The following is a 20,414-nucleotide window of genomic DNA, read 5'->3' as shown; positions in this document are numbered from 1 at the left end:
AAGCTCTGTGTTGTTGAGTCACCAGTAACAGACTAGATCTTCTTCAGGTGTCTCAGGTCAGGTTGCTTAGGAGAGAGATCAGAGCTTCAAACACAAAAACATCTGCTATAGACACCAATCTAAAGGTGTCCTGACATAAATGACTATCCTGCTATAATCACAGAGAAAACCCCCACAATTCTTCACTTTCCATCTAAGTGGAACTACAAGATTAGTACCTACATATTCAAGGACTGCTCAATGACGAGAATAAAATTTATATTTATTGTTTAATGTCTATACACTATAAACAGAACGTGAAAGATATATTGTAACAATATAATAATAGATTTACTGTATGGTAAGATAGAGAGCCATTAAAAGAGATATATCTTGAATGCATAAACATGTTACTTCAGAGTTACTTTGAGAGGATTATGTGCTCCAATATTTTCCACTCAGCACTATTCATATATATGCAGAGACATGTCATCATTGTAAATACATCACATATAAACATAACACTGCCTTCATGGCACAATCTTGATGTAACTAAGAGATTCTCTGAAATAAAAAAATATTTTCATGCATGGATTACTAGATTTCAACCCCAATACAATACGTTCTCCTGGGCATTTCCTGGTTGTTAAAATATACATTTTCAAATCTTCTTATGGCCACCTGCTATCAGAAGGCCTCGTTGAGTCATGGTGTCCTACTCAATCAACCCTGCACCACCAGTGACCAGTAGGGATGCACAGATATGAAAATGTGCAGCCAATACCGATACCGATTGTTCAACTAACACAATCGGCCGATACCGATATTTGTGGCAAAAAGATAAAAGGTAAATGAATTTTTTTTTATGAAACTACTGTATATTTGTATGTCTCTAAATGTTTTGATGAATTGAAAATGGAGGACCCTTATGTAAAAAAGCCAAGTCTTTTTCTAGTCTTCATCCTCCAGTCTTAGCACTGTTGTTGTATTGAGCTGTACTGTATTGTACCGATTCTGCAATCTGTTAATAAAGTTTTCAATCAATCAATCAGACAAATGTATAGAAAAGCTTTTATTATAACCATATACAATTTTTTTTTTATTATTGTTTATGAAAATGTGTTAGCCCTATGATTGACTATTATTTTAGGCATGGCAACAAATAAAATAATAATAAAATGAATAAATAAAATATTAAATAAATAAATAGGCTACACGTCTCTTTTTGTGTTACAAATTGTGCTCACCGATATCAACATAGGCCTCTTTACTTACTTAAAAAAGGAAACATCAAGAAATATGTCATGCCATGTGTGTTTTTTATATATTTTATAATGCTCATGATTATTGCTAAAGTCTGAGTCATACAATACCCACTGGCTTTCATCTTCAACAGACTAACTTGACTAAAAAGACAAAAAAAATTATGAGTTTTAAGAGTTTAAGAGACAGCACTCACTGTATCTCTCTCAAACAAAGCTCCATGTTCTCCAGTAATATCTCCATAATCTGACTTTGCAATGCATGTGTCGTGTCAGGTACAACAGAACCATTTTGATTGACAGTCGATTCTGCCAATTACGTCACACCGCTAGCACCCACCTCCTGCTGTTCTTACCACCAATCGGCAAGCGCTTATTCGTTTTCTTACTTCCGGGAAGTCCGCCATTGATTTTGACGAGAGCTCAACAACAAAGCTAATAGTTAGCTCCCCGCGGCCCACGAGTAGATTACCAGCGCTCCGCAGGAGTACTAAACGAGGCATAATGATTTTACTGCAACGAATGTTATAATAAAAGCTTTTCTATACATTTGTCTGATTGAAAACTTTATTAACAGATTGCAGAATGGGTACAATTCAGTACAGGCTCTCTGAGCAAAGGAAGGAACTGAGATATGAATGACCAACAATGCTTGCTATGGTCGGGTAAATAATATGTTGATGCTATTGAACGTGTAACTATATAACGTTAATGCCACAAAACGAATGCCTTTGTTAATCATAAGTAACTTTGATGCAGTAGCGTGTGTGTGTGGGGGCGGCGTTGTGCAGGTCGCTTGACTGAAACTTTTTTCAAAGTTTGAATGTGTGGACCAGATTGACGAGACACAAATTGATGGATATTTATCGGCTACTGCCATCGGCACATTTGAGCTTATCGGCCAATAGACCGATGGCAGTCAACAAGGCACTTATCGGCCGATACCGATACCCGACCGATATATCGGTGCACCCCTAGTGACCAGTAGGGATGGGTACCTTTCACATTTGAACCGATACCGGTACCGGTACCTGTGAATCGATACCGGTACCCAACGGTACCTTTTTTCGGTACTTTAGTCTCAAGAAATTTAATTTACCTACCTCAGTCGTAAAAAAAAAATCCAAACTACAATTTCGACAGTTTTCGGCTTGTCAATGCTCCGACTGCTTTGTTGTTGAATCAAGTCAAATCCTAGGTAAGCATATATTGTGCATGTGAACGTTGACATGAAAATAAAAAAGTAAAAAATAAAATAAAATAAAGATTAATTTTTTTTTTTTTTTTTTTCGGTTTCTCACTTGATTCGATACTCGGTAGTACCGACGTGTTTCGGTTCGGTACCTCAAAAGTACCAAATTCGGTACCCATCCCTAGTGACCAGTCTGTTGTTATTTCATCATTTATTTCCTTTGTTGAACCAGACCAGGCGTTTAGCTCCACTATTCTTACCGTGGTTAATAGAGGCCTTGCACTGAATGTTTGTGTAGTTCTTTGTCTTCATGGCTGTCTAACATAGCATCCATTGTTTTGAACATGGCAATGGAAGGGACAACGGTTGCTATGTGTAGGAAAGCCAGTGGAACAGTAATATGATTTTCCAATGTTTCACATCTCAACCCTGGTGCTCAACCAAAAATAAAGGGTACATCAGAGGCACTCTCTCTGTCAATAATCAATATCATAACATAATAATCAATAACACACAACACCAACACTTCACAAACACTGGTCTTATAATGTATGAGGGTGCAGGCTATGACAAAATACAGTATGCAATGTAAACACACTGAAGCCCCTTTCAGACATGCACTGGATGTAAAATCTTGTTTTTTGCTTATTTCATACACCGAATTAAGGTCCTCTCGTTTCTCTCCCAATCACTCAAACATACGTGCACACACACACAACCAGAACATTTGGGAAAAAAATCAACAGCATGCTTGTCCCCCCAAAACTCACTGAAGCCCCTTTCACACATGCACTGGACTCCTGACAATCTGCACATTAATCGGAGGGGCTGTATGTGCGAAAGCAGAGTTCCCATCACCCAAGTAATAAAACCACGTAATGCCAAACTGAGCCCACGTCGGAAGACAAGCAGATAATTGTTGGGAGAATTCACACAGCGAGCGAGTGGCCGTATTGATTAACTAACCATGTTCCAGACACAACAATGTTGCGTACAGATGGTATTTTCCCGCTGATAGATAAATCAAAGTGTATGGCTTTAGTCTCATCAAGATTTCATTTCTAACCTTTATTTTAACTAGAAAAAAGTCAAGATTGCCCTCCTTCGCAGCGATGTCAGTAATAACAAGAACTATTTTAAATAAATATTTAAAATGCTGATCTTCATACACAGGAGATAGTCTCTTTCTGCATCCTGCCCTGCTCTACCTAGGAGCCACCCCGCATAAACCACCTTTCAAAACTTAAAAATGCATTGTTGCATCTATATTTAGCACAATATTTGATAGAATTTCAATAGAAAATAAACAAAAAATGTAATACAATTACTACCAGCCAGAAAGGGGAATTGTCTTTTACTGAGGAGAAAGGGCAGGTTCTCAAGCACCCCTTGAGCCCTATGTGTGTCAGAAGTTCTTCTGATGCAGATCACATTAGTTGGATTGCTGTCCAGGATGAATGTGTTGATGAGTATGTTGAGTTTTTAAGCAGATTTCTACACAATTCTAGGGTTTGACACCTGAAGGAATATACTGGAATAAATTGGTGTTTCTTTTGATCTTGAGATTGTCTGAAGCTCTTCCCATGCTGGTCACGGTGGTAGGGTTTCTCTCCTGTATCAATTCACTGGTGTACGTTTCTCCGCTGTATGAATGTGCTGGTGTCTCTTTAAGAGGTCATATCTATTGAAGCTCTTCTTACACTGGTCACAGTGGTAAGGCTTCTCTCCTGTATGAATGCGCTGGTGTTTCTTTAAGTCTCCAGAGTGGCTGAAGCTCTTCTCACACTGGTCACAGTGGTAAGGCTTCTCTCCTGTGTGAATACGCTGGTGACTCTTTAAACGTCCAGAGGTACTGAAGCTCTTCTCACACTGGTCACAGTGGTAAGGTTTCTCTCCTGTATGAATGCGCTGGTGTGTCTTTAAGGTTCCAGAGGTAGTGAAGCTCTGCTCACACTGGTCACAGTAGTAGGGCTTCTCTCCTGTATGAATGCGCTGGTGTTCCTTTAAGCCTGTAGAGGTACTGAAGCGTGATCCACATTGGTCACAGTAGTAAGGCTTCTCTCCTGTGTGAATGCGCTGGTGTTTCTTTAAGTTTGTGGAGTTACTGAAGCTCTTCTCACACTGGTCACAGTGGTAAGGCTTCTCGCCTGTATGAATGCGCTGATGAATCTTTAAGCCTCCAGTCTGCCTGAAGCTCTTCTCACATTGGTCACAGTGGTAAGGCTTCTCTCCTGTATGAATGCGCTGGTGTCTCTTTAAGGCTCCAGAGGTAATGAAGCTTTTCTCACACTGGTCACAGTGGTAAGCCTTCTCTCCTCTATGAATGCACTGGTGTTTCTTTAAGTCTCCAGACTGACTGAAGCGTGTTCCACACTGGTCACAGTAGTAGGGCTTCTCCCCTGTATGAATGCGCTGGTGTTTCTTTAAGTCTCCAGACTGACTGAAGCGTGTTCCACACTGGTCACAGTAGTAGGGCTTCTCTCCTGTATGAAGGCGCTGGTGTATTAGAAAAGCGGCCTTTTTGATGAAGCGCTTTCCACACTGGTCACAGGAGTGAGGCCTTGACTTGTTCATATCTCTGCTTGTGCAGCAATTGTACCTGGAGAAGAGAGAACACCAATGAAGAGTTCAGATTTTGTGTGTTTTGCATTCAATCAGTTTGTATTTGTATTTCTCAAATTCTGAAAATCTTTTATCCTCCAATTATAGTTGTTTGTGATTTAAAGGTTAATCTGCTCCAAGGGCAGTTATTTAAAAGTGGCCACAATTAATAAAATACAGATGATATAGGAGCCAAAGCACTCATGAGTTATACCTTATTTCTATTGGCTTAGTTGCCTACACTGTTAAAGTCTACATTTCAGAATACAATGGGGTTTAGCTGTATATTTAGGTTATTGTATTATATGAATGTTTATATGTTTATTTTTATAACCTTACATTGAAACGGTATTAGGAATATTGATTGGATTTAGATAGTCATTGAACCATCTTATTTAGCTCAGAACTGTTTATAGGAAATTTGTGTCACTTTCCCTTTAGAGCCGACAAGTTGATTTTTACGGCTTTCAGGTGTGGAGGAATTTTGTCATGTGTGGAGTCGGCGGTGATTTTGGAGACTGGGAAAATACAGTTTTCTTACCTTGTAGTAGTGACGTGAATATTTCGTGGCAGCAAACAGCCAAACAAGTTTTAGTTTAGGAAAATAGCAAATAGCTTTAGGATAACTGTAAAGAAAGACTTCGCTGTGGAAGAGAAATAAACCTGTGGACTTTATTTTTCTTTATCAATGAACGTACTACTCACGAGTAAGCAACTTTAACCAGTAGAGTGGACCGTCTGCCCTCATATTAGTAAGAAACTGTGCAAATGTAAATGCTACTCAGCACATCGGGACCTTGTGATGAATTGAGTAGGGTAAATCTGCAGTGCCGGGGCCTGTACATATCCTATTGGGTGAATTTGCCTTTCTGAGATAGCCCTGCGTGGTCAGTTTTGTGGAGGTTTACTCTGCCTACAATAGACATTATTTTGACTAGCAATAGCCTACAATCAAGGTACATTAAATCATATTTAATATGAGCACCACAGAAGCCACACTGTCGGAGCCTAGGAAGGTTAAAATGACACAAAAGGCCTATGAGGAAAATGTCCGTCATGCCATCAATAAGAGGAGAGCTAAGCTATGTCAGCAAACTGGTCACATGAATCAGATGAATCAATTAATGGATGATGACGACGACAGTAACTTGGAAGTTGTAGAGACAATTTATGGTAGAATTCAACAAGCTATTTGGAGAGTTCTGTGAGCTTAATACTTCAGTCCAGGTGTTACTAAGCAAGACATCAGAAGAGGAGATGAAGACAGATCAGGATGGATGGTTCACGCCGAAGGCCGACACATTTTACAACTTCACAGTAAAGGCTGAGACATGGATGAAAGAGGTGCATCAGCGTATAGCGGAGTCTAGGAAGCACCAAGATGAGGTCAGGCCTGAAGACAGTGCATCCATCGTCTTAATAAAGAAAGGGTCTAGAGCACCATCCACTACACTTTCCAGAACAGCATCTGCAAGCGTGCGTCTGAAAGCTGAATTAGAGAGGGCTGAGTTGCTAGCCCAGGCTTCCGCTCTAAAACAAAAACGACAACTCGGTGAACAGGAGGCTCTGCTCTTAGCTAAGCTAAGAGCAGAGAGAGAGGAGTTACAGGTCCAGACTGCTTTAGCTGCCTCAGAGGCTAAGTGCAGAGTACTGGAAGAGTACGAGGTCCAGCGATCCTCATCCAGAGTGTCCAGTAGGGATGGAATGAACTCCTACATAGAGAAAAAGAAGCCCTTCGAATCACAAGCTCACGAACAGGCTACACCTACTCTCCAGGCCGTAGCGATAAATACAGAACCTGCTTACAGTAGAAGCTCCAGTGCACCTGGCGGTGCTACACAGAGGGAACAAGAGTCTCCGCAACAAGAGTCCACACGAGCCATCGTGGATTTCCTAGTGAAGCAACAAAACTTCGCTACTCTGCCCCCTCAACAGATTCCTATATTCAAGGGAGACCTTATGGAGTACAGGCTATTCATCAGGGCCTTTGAACACGGAGTGGAGGACAAGACAGATAGTAACAGAGACCGGCTGTACTTCATGGAACAGTACACGGATGGACAGCCAAGAGAGCTGATAAGAAGTTGTCTTCACATGGAACCAGAGCGAGGCTATCGTGAGGCAAGGAGGCTCTTGAAAGAACATTTTGGAAATGGATACAAGATCTCAATGGCGTATATAGACAAGGCACTGAACTGGCCTACTATCAAATCCGATGACGGAGAGGCGCTCCACTCCTTTGGCCTCTATCTCACTGGATGCCTCAACGCTACGTGGAGTACATGCAGGAGCTTGACAGCATATCAAATATGCGTGCCATCACAGCCAAGCTTCCATACAAGCAGAGAGCAGTGGAGAAGCAAAGCCTATGCTCTTCTAGAGAAAGATCATCGTAGCGCCAAGTTCAGCGACCTTGCCGACTTTGTCAACCTACAAGCCAAAGAAGCCCTACACCCTCTCTTCGGCAACATCACATGGAAACAAGAGCCAAGCTAAGGCTCACAAAGATGAGAAGACATCCAGAAAGAGCTGCGTTCGGAGAGGCTTCACAACAGCTGCTACAGCAGTCAAGAACCCGGCAGAGACAAAAGCAAGGACCAAGGGGGATACACTCTGTGCCTTCTCCAACCCTTGCCTCTTCTGCCAAGGAGAACAGCATGCCATGGAGCAATGCAAAAAGATGAAGAAGTCTCTTCACAAGGAGGAGAGATTTTCTCAAGAGTAAAGGCCTATGTTTCAGCTGTCTGAAACAGGGTCACATGAGCAAGGCCTGCCAAGAAAAGATGAGCTGCCAAGTCTGCCAGCTTACCCACCCTACAGTTCTACATATTAAGAACAAAGCTGCCTATGATGAAGCAAGGCACAAGAAGGAGACATTGGATGATGCGCCCAAAGAAAATAAGCACAGGGGCGGGGAAGAAGAAGGCAAAGCCAGTTCTATGGTCAGTGGATGCATCAATGCAGAAATGAGGACCTGCAGAGCTACTGGGGCCGGCAACGTCGAAAGCATCTTGGCTATCGTTCCGGTCCACATCAAAGACAAGAAAGGCAACAAGATGGTGGCTACCTACGCGTTCCTTGACCCACGCAGCAATGTCACTTTCTGCACAGAGAAGTTAATGGCAGCGCTTAACGTCACCGGCAGGAAGACAAGTATCCTGCGAAAGACCATGGGAGGCGAGCAGGTCGTGAGCAGCCAGATGGCTTCTGGTTTAGAAGTCTGTAGCTTGGATAGTTACAACTTCCTAGAGCTACCCAACACCTTCTCTCAGAAGTCAATACCTGCTCGTAAACAGAACATCCCTCTGCAAGAGGAAGTCGATAAGTGGCCCCATCTCAGTGAAGTGCAAATCCCGAAGATTCAGGCGGAGATAGGCCTTCTCATCGGGACTGACGTACCCAAGGCAATGGAACCATGGCAGGTGGTACCCAGCGTGGAAGAAGGGCCGTACGCGGTGAAAACGCGACTGGGCTGGATCGTCAATGGCCACCTCAGAGGAGAAAATGGCCATGAAACTACCAGTGGACTCATACAAGTCACGTCCAACCGCACATCCATGGCCACGCTAGATGAACTTTGGAGTCAACAGTTCAAGAACGACTTCCCAGAGTGTCCAGACGACCGGCTTGAGAAGTCGAGGGACGACGTCCAGTTTCTGAAACTGGTCTCGCAGTCCGTGAAACTTACAGAGGGACACTACAGCATCGGCCTACCACTGAGGAACACAGTCTTCAAGAGCCGAAGACAGCAAGCTCTCAACTTAAAGAAGAGGTTCAGGAAGAATCCCCAGTTCCATGCCGATTACTCAGTGTTCGTCGATGACTGGATCGCAAAGGGCTACGCAGTCAAGGTTCCCAGTGAGGAGCTCAGCCGCAGCGATGGAAAAGTTTGGTACTGGCCACACCATGGCGTGTACCATGCCAAGAAGAGGAAGATCCGCATGGTGTTCGACTGTGGGGCATCATTCCAAGGCACCACCTTGATCAACCAGCTGCTACAGGGACCGGTTCTAACGAGTACTCGCCTATTCGGTGCCACCTCATCTCCTAGTTGTGCCAGCTTCGCCCTACAAAAGTGTGCACAAGACAACAGAGAACAGTACAGCCCTGCAGGGGTTGACACAGTGCTGCACAACTTCTACGTTGATGACTGCCTCAAGTCAGTTCGTTCAGAAGAGGAGGCTGTGTCCCTGTGCAACGAATTAAGGGCTATCCTTGCCGCAGGAGGATTCCGGCTTACTAAGTGGATGAGCAACAGCCGAGCCGTGCTGTCCGCTATCCCTGCTGAGGAAAGGGCCGAACCTCTGAGGGAGTTATATCTGGATCTGGACATGCTCCCAGTCGAGCAAGCTTTGGGAGTCCGGTGGTGTACCGAGAGCGACAACTTCAAGTTCAAGATTGTCCTACAAGAAAGACCACCCACAAGAAGAGGCATCCTCTTTATAGTTGGCTCAATCTACGATCGGCTGGGCCTCTTAGCGCCAGTGGTCTTGACAGCGAAGAGGATCCTCCAAGAGCTCTGCAGATTCAAACTAGGATGGGATGACGACATCCCCGAGCACCTCGCTCTACAATGGTCCAGCTGGATGGAGGACCTTCGTCTGTTGGAGGATTTCGGATTGCCTTAGAGTTTCAAGTCCAAGGGCTTCGGCGAGGCAACATTCAACCAGCTGCATCACTTCGCAGATGCTAGCCAAGAAGGCTACGGAACGTGAGCTATCTGCTACAGAAGAGTGATGACAACAAGCTTCATGTTGCCTTCGTCATGGCGAAAGCGAGAGTGGCCGAGCTCAAGGGACTCAATGTGGAATCATTCCTGCGCAATGAGACTTGGATGCAGGGGCCGGACATCCTCACCAAGCCCAAAGAGGAATGGCCTCAGAACCCAGAACACCATGGGGACCTAACCACGGAGGACCCAGAGGTAAAGAACGCCGTGGTCAGCGCTACTGCAGCTGAAGAGCAGTTCGACACAGTTCAGCAGTTCCTGGAATATTACTCCAATTGGAACCGTCTCAAGAAGGCAGCCGGTTGGATGCTGAAGCTTAGAAGCACTCTGCTGATGCTGTGTCGCAAGCGGAAGGAGATGAATGCTTCGCTCACAGTCTGAGGTACAGACACAGATGGACATCTTCAATCTTCAAGCCTGGAGAAGACCAACCTCACTGTGGAGAATATAAAGGAAGCAGAGCTCGAGATCATTCGTTACAGTCAGCGACAGAAATACTCAGAAGAAATCGTTGCGCTTCAGAAAGGTGACTACGTCAAGATGAGCAGTCATATAGCCAAGCTCAAGCCAGTACTGCAATATGGAATCCTCAGAGTAGGTGGAAGACTTGACAAATCGGCGATGCCTGAAGAGGCTAAACACCCAGCCATCCTACCTAAGGATCTCCATGTGACAGAGCTTATACTCCGAGACATCCACCAGAATGTGGGTCACAGCGGTCGTAACCACGTACTGTCCAAGCTGCGACTAAAATGTTGGATCCTTGGAACTCATGCAGCCATACGAAGCGTCCTCTCCAAGTGTGTAACCTGTCGACGCTCACACGGTGCTGCTGGACAACAACAGATGGCGGATTTACACCAGGACAGGGTTCTTCCAGATGACCCCCCTTTCACCAACACTGGGGTAGACTCATGGATTAAAGCAAAAAAAAATATCTCCTGACTGAACTTTTTTTCTGGCCAAGTCATATTCTTATTTTAACCTCCACTGTTTTTTTTAATAGCGTTAGCGTTTTAACACATTGAGGACCGGCCATCGCCGTCTAATATGTGGCTGGAGGACAATGCTTTGTAAACAAACCGATGTACTTTTGGAGAGCTATATCTAGGGCTGGGCGATATGGCCTAAATATGATATCACGATATTTTCTGACCTTTCGGCGATACACGATACGCATCACGATGTTTTTCTTTTTTTCCCCCAAACAATTCATTATAAGGCTTACCAAGACAGTATTTGAGTTTGCAAGCTAACATTAAAGACAAAATAAAATACCCATGCATTTAGCATTTTTATATTATATATTAGATTTAGATTATTGGATTATTAGATTATATATTGCATATATTTAGCAATGAGATATTATATGATTTAGATATGAAATATGATTTAGATATGAAATATGATGAATTGAAAATGGGGGACCCTGATGTAAACAAGACGAAAGTCTTTCTCTGGTCTGCATCCTCCAGTCCACTGTTGACTGTTGTTGTATTGAGCTGTACTGTATTGTACCCATGCTGCAATCTGTTAATAACGTTTTCATTCATTCAGACGGCAAACAGAATAATTTTGATTGACAGTCGCGTCTGCCAATTACGTCACACCGCTTGCACCCGCCCTGCTGTTCTTAGCACCAATCGGCAAGCGCGTATTCATTTTTTACTTCCGCCATTGGAGAGCTCAATGACAACAACAATGGCAGCGGTAGCTCGCCGCGGCCGACGTTTAGCTTTTAGGTCCGCAGAATGACTAAACGACTGGAGGCATAATGATTTTACTGCAACGGATGTTATAATAAAAGCCTTTCCATACATCTGTCTGATTGAAAACTTTATTAACAGACCGCAGAATGGGCACAACTGAGTCAGCACGGGCTGAGATATGAACGACTAATGCTTGCTATATCTAGGTCGACCTCGGACGTTGCTATGTAAATACGCTGATGTTATTGAAAGTGTAACTATATAACGTTAATGCCACAAAACGAATGCCTTTGTTATCATAAGTAGTAACTTTTGATGCAGTAGTGTGTGTGTGGGGCGGCGCTGTTCAAAAGTGTCAACGTGTGGACCAGATTGACGCGACACAAGCCTCTTGGGCAAAACATCACGATATCCACGATACGTTTAAAAAGTGTATCGTTATTCGTTAATGAACTGTACCCGATATTTATATAATATCGTCATATCGCCCAGCCCTAGCTATATCTATACTTTATAGTATTGCTATCTGTGCATTCTCATTGTCACTTGAGTGCATAAACCGTGCCTTCATAATGGCTTAAAGAAGAAAAAAATCTATCGGTTGGTTGTCATTTTATAGCGTCGTGAATATAAGGTTTATCGCACTTTGTCTCAAATATTTTCTGGGAAGCTAGATATGAGGCTAAAGGCTACTCACGTTATATCGAACGGCATTTCTGTTGTATATATTCGAATGAAATAAAACAAACAGCTTATCATCCGGACTATTACAGAGCATCTATGGATGAAATGGGGGCGGCGGGGGGCGCCGATTAGTATTATTGATTAGCAATAGTGTGTCCGTGCAAGTAGCCACATTAACTGATCGATTGCTTGTGTTTTACAACAATGTCTGATCCGGCTGTAATTTGGGTGAAGAGGGTCCTACCGTCAGCCCATGTGATCGCCGGCAGCATTTCCCCATTATTCATTGGCATCTGGTAGATCGATATGTCCATTGGGTGATCATAAATCCCATTATTCCAGGCTGAAATCTGTGCTTCGAACCGTGATCAACGGTGCAGGATGTTCGCTTGGGATCAGGCTAAAATGAAACACCCATAGACTGTAAAAAAATATATATATCCACTCGCCCACAATGATACTGCAGTGGAGCGATGGCACCCCTAAGAGGATCTGGCCGGTATTGCATGTCGCCGATTTCAAAGAGGCGGGTAAATCTGCAGAGTCGATGGGGGATCTTGATCCGTTTATTAATATGGAATAAAACAATAACAACTTGCCACGAGTTAACTCGTGGCTCTGGTCCTCAACGCATGGCACCGAAACCCGAGTTAACTCGTGGTTGGGTGGCAAAGTGTTAAGGGAGCCTACTTGTAGAGCCTACTGTCCTGACTGTGACTATAGACCCTACTGTTGTGAGGCTGTGTGCTGGAGAGCGTGAATGCAAGTCTTGTGGCTAGCTTCTGATTGATGGCGAGCTAGCACCCTTTTCCCATTACTTTGAACCATGAACTCAACGGCTTGTTATCATACAAACAAGGGACTAAACACATTTCGCAATTATGCCACAACAACAATGGACAGTCTCCTGACCACCATTTGTATATATTTTTTTACCACCCACCCCCTCCTAATGTACAGTCCTCATCATATGTATATATTTACTGTTAGGATCTCTGGGTAACAGTACTGGATATTTGCATATCGTATATGTGACAAATGTAACAGTACTATATACCTGTAAGTCATGTATGTCCCTATGTCATAAATGTCATGATGTCATGTATGTTGTGCATGTCATAAATGTCACTATGAATTGAAAATGGGGGACCCTGATGATGTAAACAAGACCAACGCCTTTCTCTGGTCTGCATCCCCTTAACAATTGTGTGTATTGCTACTGGATTTACCAGATCCAGAGTGAATGAATGAAAACTTTATTTAATACACAAGACCCTCTTCTTGGGACCAAGTAAGGTTTCGTCGATAATCCAATGTACAGTTACAACCCCCCCCCCATCCCACCCACCCAACCACCTCCAATGTACAGTCCCCCCACCCCACCTACCCAACCTCCTCCAATGTAGTTTCTTCGTCAAATGTATATACTCTCTTTTTTAGACTATGTTTGTATCACAAACAATACTGTATTTGTAAATCTGGTATGTCATAAATGTATAGATGTAGCATTGTCTATCTGTATGTCATGTGTGTCATATATGTTATGATGAATTGAAAATGGGGGACCCTGATGTAAACAAGACGAAGGTCTTTCTCTGGTCTGCATCCCCTTAACAATTGTGTGTATTGAGCTGTACTGTATTGTACTCATTCTGCAATCTGTTAATAACAATCAAACAATATTTAACAGATTGCAGAATGGGTACAATACAGTACAGCTCAATACACACAATTGTTAAGGGGATGCAGACCAGAGAAAGACCTTCGTCTTGTTTACATCAAGGTCCCCCATTTTCAATTCATAGTGACATACATGACATACTACAGGACAGGTATATAGTAATGTTACATTTGTGACATATACGATATGCAAATATACAGTACTGTTACCCAGAGATCCTAACAGAGATTATACATATGATGGGGAGGAGACTGTACATTAGGAGGGGGCCCTACTGTGAAGTAACACGACAATGACAAATGTGTTGTTTCTGTTTTTCTTGCGGCACACGGAACAAGTTAACACTTTGATCGCCATGGTTAAATTCATAATTTACCATCCCTAGCCAGCTCTATTTGTCTATGGAGAAGTTCCCCTTCTTTGCAGGGCTATAACTTTTTAAATTGTATTGCTAAATTGACATTATTATGGCCCATTCAATGTCCTATATCTATTGTTCAGGGTGTAGCAACGTTATACTTTTTCATTCACATATTCATACTAAAATACAGGCTAAAGTATAAGTATGTTTTTATCGTTTTCTGCAGCTTTCTCCAGAACTTGATTTATAGCCCCAAATGCATTATATTGATGATCAAATACAGTTTGGTAGCGATCGGTGCCAGATAAAAAATGTCAACTGGAGGTACTTCTAGAAGTTACTACGTATCATCTGATGTTGACCGGATGGGCGGGGGGTCGTTTATAATTCCGTGGGCAACGTTATATCATTCATCTAGTGTGGGTCATATGATCATCAGAGCAGTTAGTATAGCAGACATTAGAAAATAATGCTGAAACTCACCGTATCTTCCTCGCGCCGTTGGGTGATGAGCGTGGAATAGAATTTTTTCTATTATGGGATGTCGAAATACCCGATCCATCTCCAGGTTGTATAATAGTATATACGTCCAAATCATGTTGTTTGTCGGGTTATTTGCACCGATCGGTGTTCACTGTGTCAAGATGGAGTCCTGCTAATGATAGCGAGTGCCCGGACGAAATATGGGTGAGCACTGAGCACCACGTCATCCACATGACTTCCTGTTGGGCGATCTGCCGATCGGCCACCAGATGGCGCTCTTGAACCGTTAGAGAGTTGAGTGGAGCTCAGCAGTATATCTCAGGTCCCCGGAGGAGAAATATGATTTCGATCACAGATTTTTGAAATATTGATATCAAAGACGTGTTACGCCGTCTTCGGCAGAATGAGCATGGCGGGCAATGACGAGTTTCGGCGTTTCCGGCGATTAAAGTGTTAACAACTCACCACTACAGACAGCCCCCAGTAGCCTAGGCCCGGGTTTCCGTTAGAAAAAAATGTGTGCCGTACATTTATCATACACGGAAAGCGAGCGGCGCAAGCACACACACGCAACAACAACACACTGGTTGTCGCGTAAATAACGTTCTGATTAACAAAAGGCATTCGTTTTGTGGCATTCACGTTACCTAGATTTATCAATAGCAATAGTAATATATATGTTTCTTTAGACTAGAATAAGTCAAATGAACTTACCGTCTCTGAAAGGTTGCCGCATGCCAGTGTTGTCGAGTCAAGTTTACTCCGTCTCGAGTAGAGCTAGATAGCAATGGCCGACTTTCAGAAACTGAAAAAGCAAATAGTCGCTTCGCATTGGTGCTGAGCACAGCGGAGGCGGGTGAAAGCGCTGTAAACTCAGAACAATCTCGCCTTCTGGTTGGTTGCATTTGTCGATTGCTCGCAAATGCTGCTTGGCGCTGCCTCGGTAGGAAAAAAAATGCCCTTTAAGTAAATATAAGTAAATAAGTAAAACTTTATTTCTATAGCACCCTTCCTAACCCTAACCCAGTGCTAACAGAGTGCTTCACAAGTTTAAAAACCAATAAGAACAGGTTAATTCAGTTTTCAGCTACCCCTTGAAAGAGTCCAGAGGGGGAGGCTCTCAAGACCTGGGGGAGCTCATTCCAGAGTCTAGGGGCCACAGAGGGGGAGGCTCTCAAGACCTGGGGGAGCTCATTCCAGAGTCTAGGGGCCACAGAGGGGGAGGCTCTCAAGACCTGGGGGAGCTCATTCCAGAGCCTAGGGGCCACAGAGGGGGAGGCTCTCAAGACCTGGGGGAGCTCATTCCAGAGTCTAGGGGCCACAGAGGGGGAGGCTCTCAAGACCTGGGGGAGCTCATTCCAGAGCCTAGGGGCCACAGAGGGGGAGGCTCTCAAGACCTGGGGGAGCTCATTCCAGAGTCTAGGGGCCACAGAGGGGGAGGCTCTCAAGACCTGGGGGAGCTCATTCCAGAACCTAGGGGCCACCACTTCAGACGCTCGGTCCCCCTTAGTCTTTAGTCTGGTTCACCACCAGGAGGCCCTGATCAGAAGACCTCAGGGACCGGCTGGTTCACCACCAGGAGGCCCTGATCAGAAGACCTCAGGGACCGGCTGGTTCACCACCAGGAGGCCCTGATCAGAAGACCTCAGGGACCGGCTGGTTCACCACCAGGAGGCCCTGATCAGAAGACCTCAGGGACTTGCTTGACTTATAGTTATAGGGGTGGATAAGGTCCGAGATGTAGGTGGGGGCTTGACTGAACTGCTCTGTATGTGAAAACCAGGACCTTGAATTGTATCCTGAACAGGAAGCCAGTGCAGGGAGGCCAGGCCTGGTGTGATATGACAGGATTTCTTGGACCTGGTAAAGCAACCGAGCAGCAGTTTTTTGGACCAGTTGTAGCCGGTCCACTGAGGCTTTGCTCAGGCAGCTAAATAGAGAGTTACAGTAGTCCAGCATTGATTGAATAAAAACATGAATAGCCATTTCTAGCTCTGCATGAGATAAAATAGCCCGGAGTTTGGCTATATTCCTGAGGTGGAAGGAACAGGAGCGGGTCAGGGATTTAACGTGCTCATCGAGTAGTATGGACTGGTCAAATGTTATGCCAAGATTTTTTATATTCAAGTGAACATTTGCCTTGAGCGGTCCCATGGGATTTGTTACCCTAGAGGCAATATTGTCTGCAGCTATAATTAAAACGTCCGTCTTTGATGCATTAACTCATTGGACACCATCGCTTAATGCGCAAGAGGGCGCTAGAACACCACCGCTTTAATCAATGGGGGGACTGCGAGATTTGCGAGTGCTTAAAATATATCTTAAATTATAGCTATGGGGCTAATACACCTGTCGATTATCAGTGAGTTGCTTCCAGTCAACATGTACAAAACGGATTGTTTTTTCATCGGTACATTTCCGTTTTATACCGTTTTGAATATGAGTATAGTTTGTGCTTCAGAGTAATTCCAGGAAAAGACGCAATAATAGCCCTTTAGTGGAATACACTAAACACGTTGTAATTTTTCGCCTGATTATCGAATCTTCCTGAAATCAACGCTAGATCATCATTATTATCCTTCCTTGTGCAAGAATTAAAATAGCCCTGGACCGAGGCCCCCCCCCCCCCCCACCACCCAACGGCACACAGCCACACATACAGAGACAGCGTCGATCGGGGTAGAAATAAATATCAGATCAACGATCAAATTTATATATAGTGTTCTTACCTTGTATCTAATGTAATGCAAAAGAAATAATCCAATTATCTGATCGCCATTCCAAATACTGCTCGTGGAGGTCCGTACCACATTACCGACCGTTACATATGATACAGGCGGCGGGGTTACTGTTCCATGCCATCGTTGTTGAGGCCTACCTCGCCTGCGTATTTAAACCCCACCCGCACGGCTCGGATCATCCCCGAAAAGAAACTACACCATTCCTAATGGAGTGCAATACCAGCTGGAAGGCGTAGGCGGCGGTATTTGTCATTTTGCAAGCTCAGACCCATTCCCAATGATAACATCAGGCTGGATGGATGAAAATGAATGGATATCGCTAATAAAAGAAATAACGATTAAAACCCGACTATACTCGTGATTGGCTCTCAAGCGATGGTGAGTTAACCCAACTATCACCGTGACTGCCGCTGAATGAGGAAGCTACTGGACATCCACTCCTCAATGGCAGACAGACACTCCTGCAGGATGCACAATTTTCAATGTTGTTGGGGTTAAAAGATAAATACAGCTGGATATCATCTACGTAGCAATGATACGAAACACTCTTAACCTCTTTAGCCTGAGGGCGGAATCCACAAAGGCTTTGCGCGCTTTTTCCGAAGCAAAGCCGGCGCATCTCGCTCTCAAATGAATGAAACGAGGTTGCTCATGCGTAACGTTGGCGTTGCGTCCGTGCAATTGCCGTATATTTAAATGAGGTAATATGGGCGGAACATGTGCCCTTTCTATGTAAATGAGCCTCTTCATGGCAGCAGTAATTGTGCAGACAGGCATGACCGTGAAAGAATATAGAATATCTCGAACGACAATATCAAAAAGATATTGAGCAGCGATCCCATGCAATCGTACTTATTTAAATATCGTTATATAACGTTGTGGGCTTTGGCGTTATGGTCGTATAAACATAATCTAATTTGAGTGACAAATATGAAGCCACATGCAGAGATATATTGCTATAGTGGCTGTATACAGCGCGCACCTGCACGTATTGGGACGGAGAAGAGTTACCATTATAGTTTGCGAGCCACTCACCCACGTTACGTAATGGAACGGAGAGAAAGATACCGTTAGTTGGGTTAGAAAAAGTGAGAGAGAGGAGATAGTTGTTTTTTGCTACAACTCTGTATGGTAACGTTGAAGTGAATTACCAGTTAAAAACGGTATCATAATATCGCCAAAGGAGAAGTGGAGTGACATACTCCAACACCGAAGACCAGCGTTTTGGACTATAGGAACCGAGACCCCCCTATCCAGAGACTACCCGACGGTCTTCCATGGGTCTACATCAGCCTCTGGATCATCGTCTCCGTCCTCATCTTTCTCCTCTGGACAATTCATCATCCACCCCCCCCCCCCCCCCATTCAGAGCTCCAACAACCTCGTTATCTTAGGACTCATAATTCATTCGGACATGGTGATATATAAATTGTATAATTCATTCGAACATTGTGATTTATAAATTGTATAATAATAATTAGGATACTGGTTGCATGTAAATTTGATTAGCCCCAGGATATTAATGTGACCACAGGATATTAATGTGATATGTTGCATTTTGTGTACATTTAATATTGGTTAATATATCATTTAGTATTTGCCAAGCTCATTATTTAAATACAGTCAGGGTTGTGTAGCCCCTTAGCTACAGTCCGTTTGTTATTTCTTCCCCTATAAGCGACCTTAGGTTTTATGAAAGGCGCTATATAAAACAAAGTTATTATTATTATTATTATTATTATTATTATTATTATTATTATTATTATTATTATTATTAAATTAATAATCAATTAATAATAACTCCTCTCCTTCACTAGAATATAATCTAATTATGAAATCAAATATAGGCCAGGGCTTTACAACTTAATAAAGAGATTGAATACAATTAAATGGGATATAAATGGAATTAAATATAGCATTATATACTTATAGCACTATATTATATTGTATATGGTATACATTTAATTTCGTTTCTATCCCATTTAATATATATACAATCTCTTTATTAAGTTGTAAAGCCCTGGCCTATATCTGATTTCATAATTAGATTATAGTGGGAGAGTTCTTATTAATTAATAATTAATTAACTTTTAATTTAATAATAATAATAACAACTTCAGAATAATAATAATCATGACATTGCATTACTGGTGATCAGCACCTATATCAGAAATAAATGTTTACTGTATTGATCATCTCAGAACCAAGCATTTGGAATGTCAGTGCTTAGCCTTATTTCTAAATCACGCGTTGCGAAGGCTATTGACAGGCACGAGTCTTTATATTTCTCGAACAAGTTAGATACCGTTCATAACTCATAAGATCTATTTTCTTTAGTATTCCGTTCATTTTGTATTGTATTTTGTTTACTTCGTAATGTATAGAGGAGTGCAAAAGCAGGACAACAGTAAGATTTTGGTGGGACAAAGTGGGACAGATAGATAATGTAAATTCTTTAATTAGAATAACTGGTCTTCTTAGGGCGGTCAGGTGGCGTAGCGGAGATTGCACTCGTCAGGAGGAAATGAGAGTCTGAGAGGCGGGGTGTTTAAAGACAATGATAGGCGTTTATTCAACATCCAAGAAGGCTAACTGACATACAACTGTGTTTTACTAACTCCAACCGGGACTATTGCCGCTTTCGCGCTGCTTGTTGATGTTATGAACTCCTCCTAACGTGACCGGAGCCGAAGGTGCCACACGCTAAAATGTCCGTGGGGACCCGGCGCCAACCCATAGATAGTTCCAACTCACCGAATTACGTAATCCACCACAGTTACTTGCACTCAATATTTAAATAATGTTAGTCTAAATAAATGTAGACAGAAACATAATAATTGCAAGCAGAAAACGAATCTTTCCATTAAGAACTGACAATCAGGGAATTTAAACAATGGTTGACATTGTTTTTGTGTGTTTATATTAATTAAAGAAAGGAAAGTCTAGTGCTGGTTGAGCATATTGTTTGTTTGCACTAAGTTAATACTTTGAC

At 43.0% G+C, this 20,414-nt stretch overlaps 1 protein-coding gene across 1 annotated transcript in view; it reads right to left on the bottom strand.

Moving 5' to 3' along the window:
• Positions 1-340: 340 nt before the first annotated feature.
• Positions 341-20,414, bottom strand: part of LOC311246049 (uncharacterized protein) — a 71,068-nt gene continuing 50,994 nt past the window's right edge. The window contains exon 3 of the mRNA XM_084336120.1: positions 341-5,032. Coding sequence (XP_084192246.1) covers positions 4,051-5,007 — 957 coding nt within the window. The 5' untranslated portion in view covers positions 5,008-5,032 and the 3' untranslated portion in view covers positions 341-4,050. The remainder of the gene's footprint in view (positions 5,033-20,414) is intronic.

This window comes from Notolepis coatsorum, assembly GCF_963971535.1.
Source record: "Notolepis coatsorum genome assembly, chromosome: 1".
Lineage (NCBI taxonomy): Eukaryota > Metazoa > Chordata > Actinopteri > Aulopiformes > Paralepididae > Notolepis > Notolepis coatsorum.
This window is presented reverse-complemented; position numbering and strand designations above follow the sequence as displayed.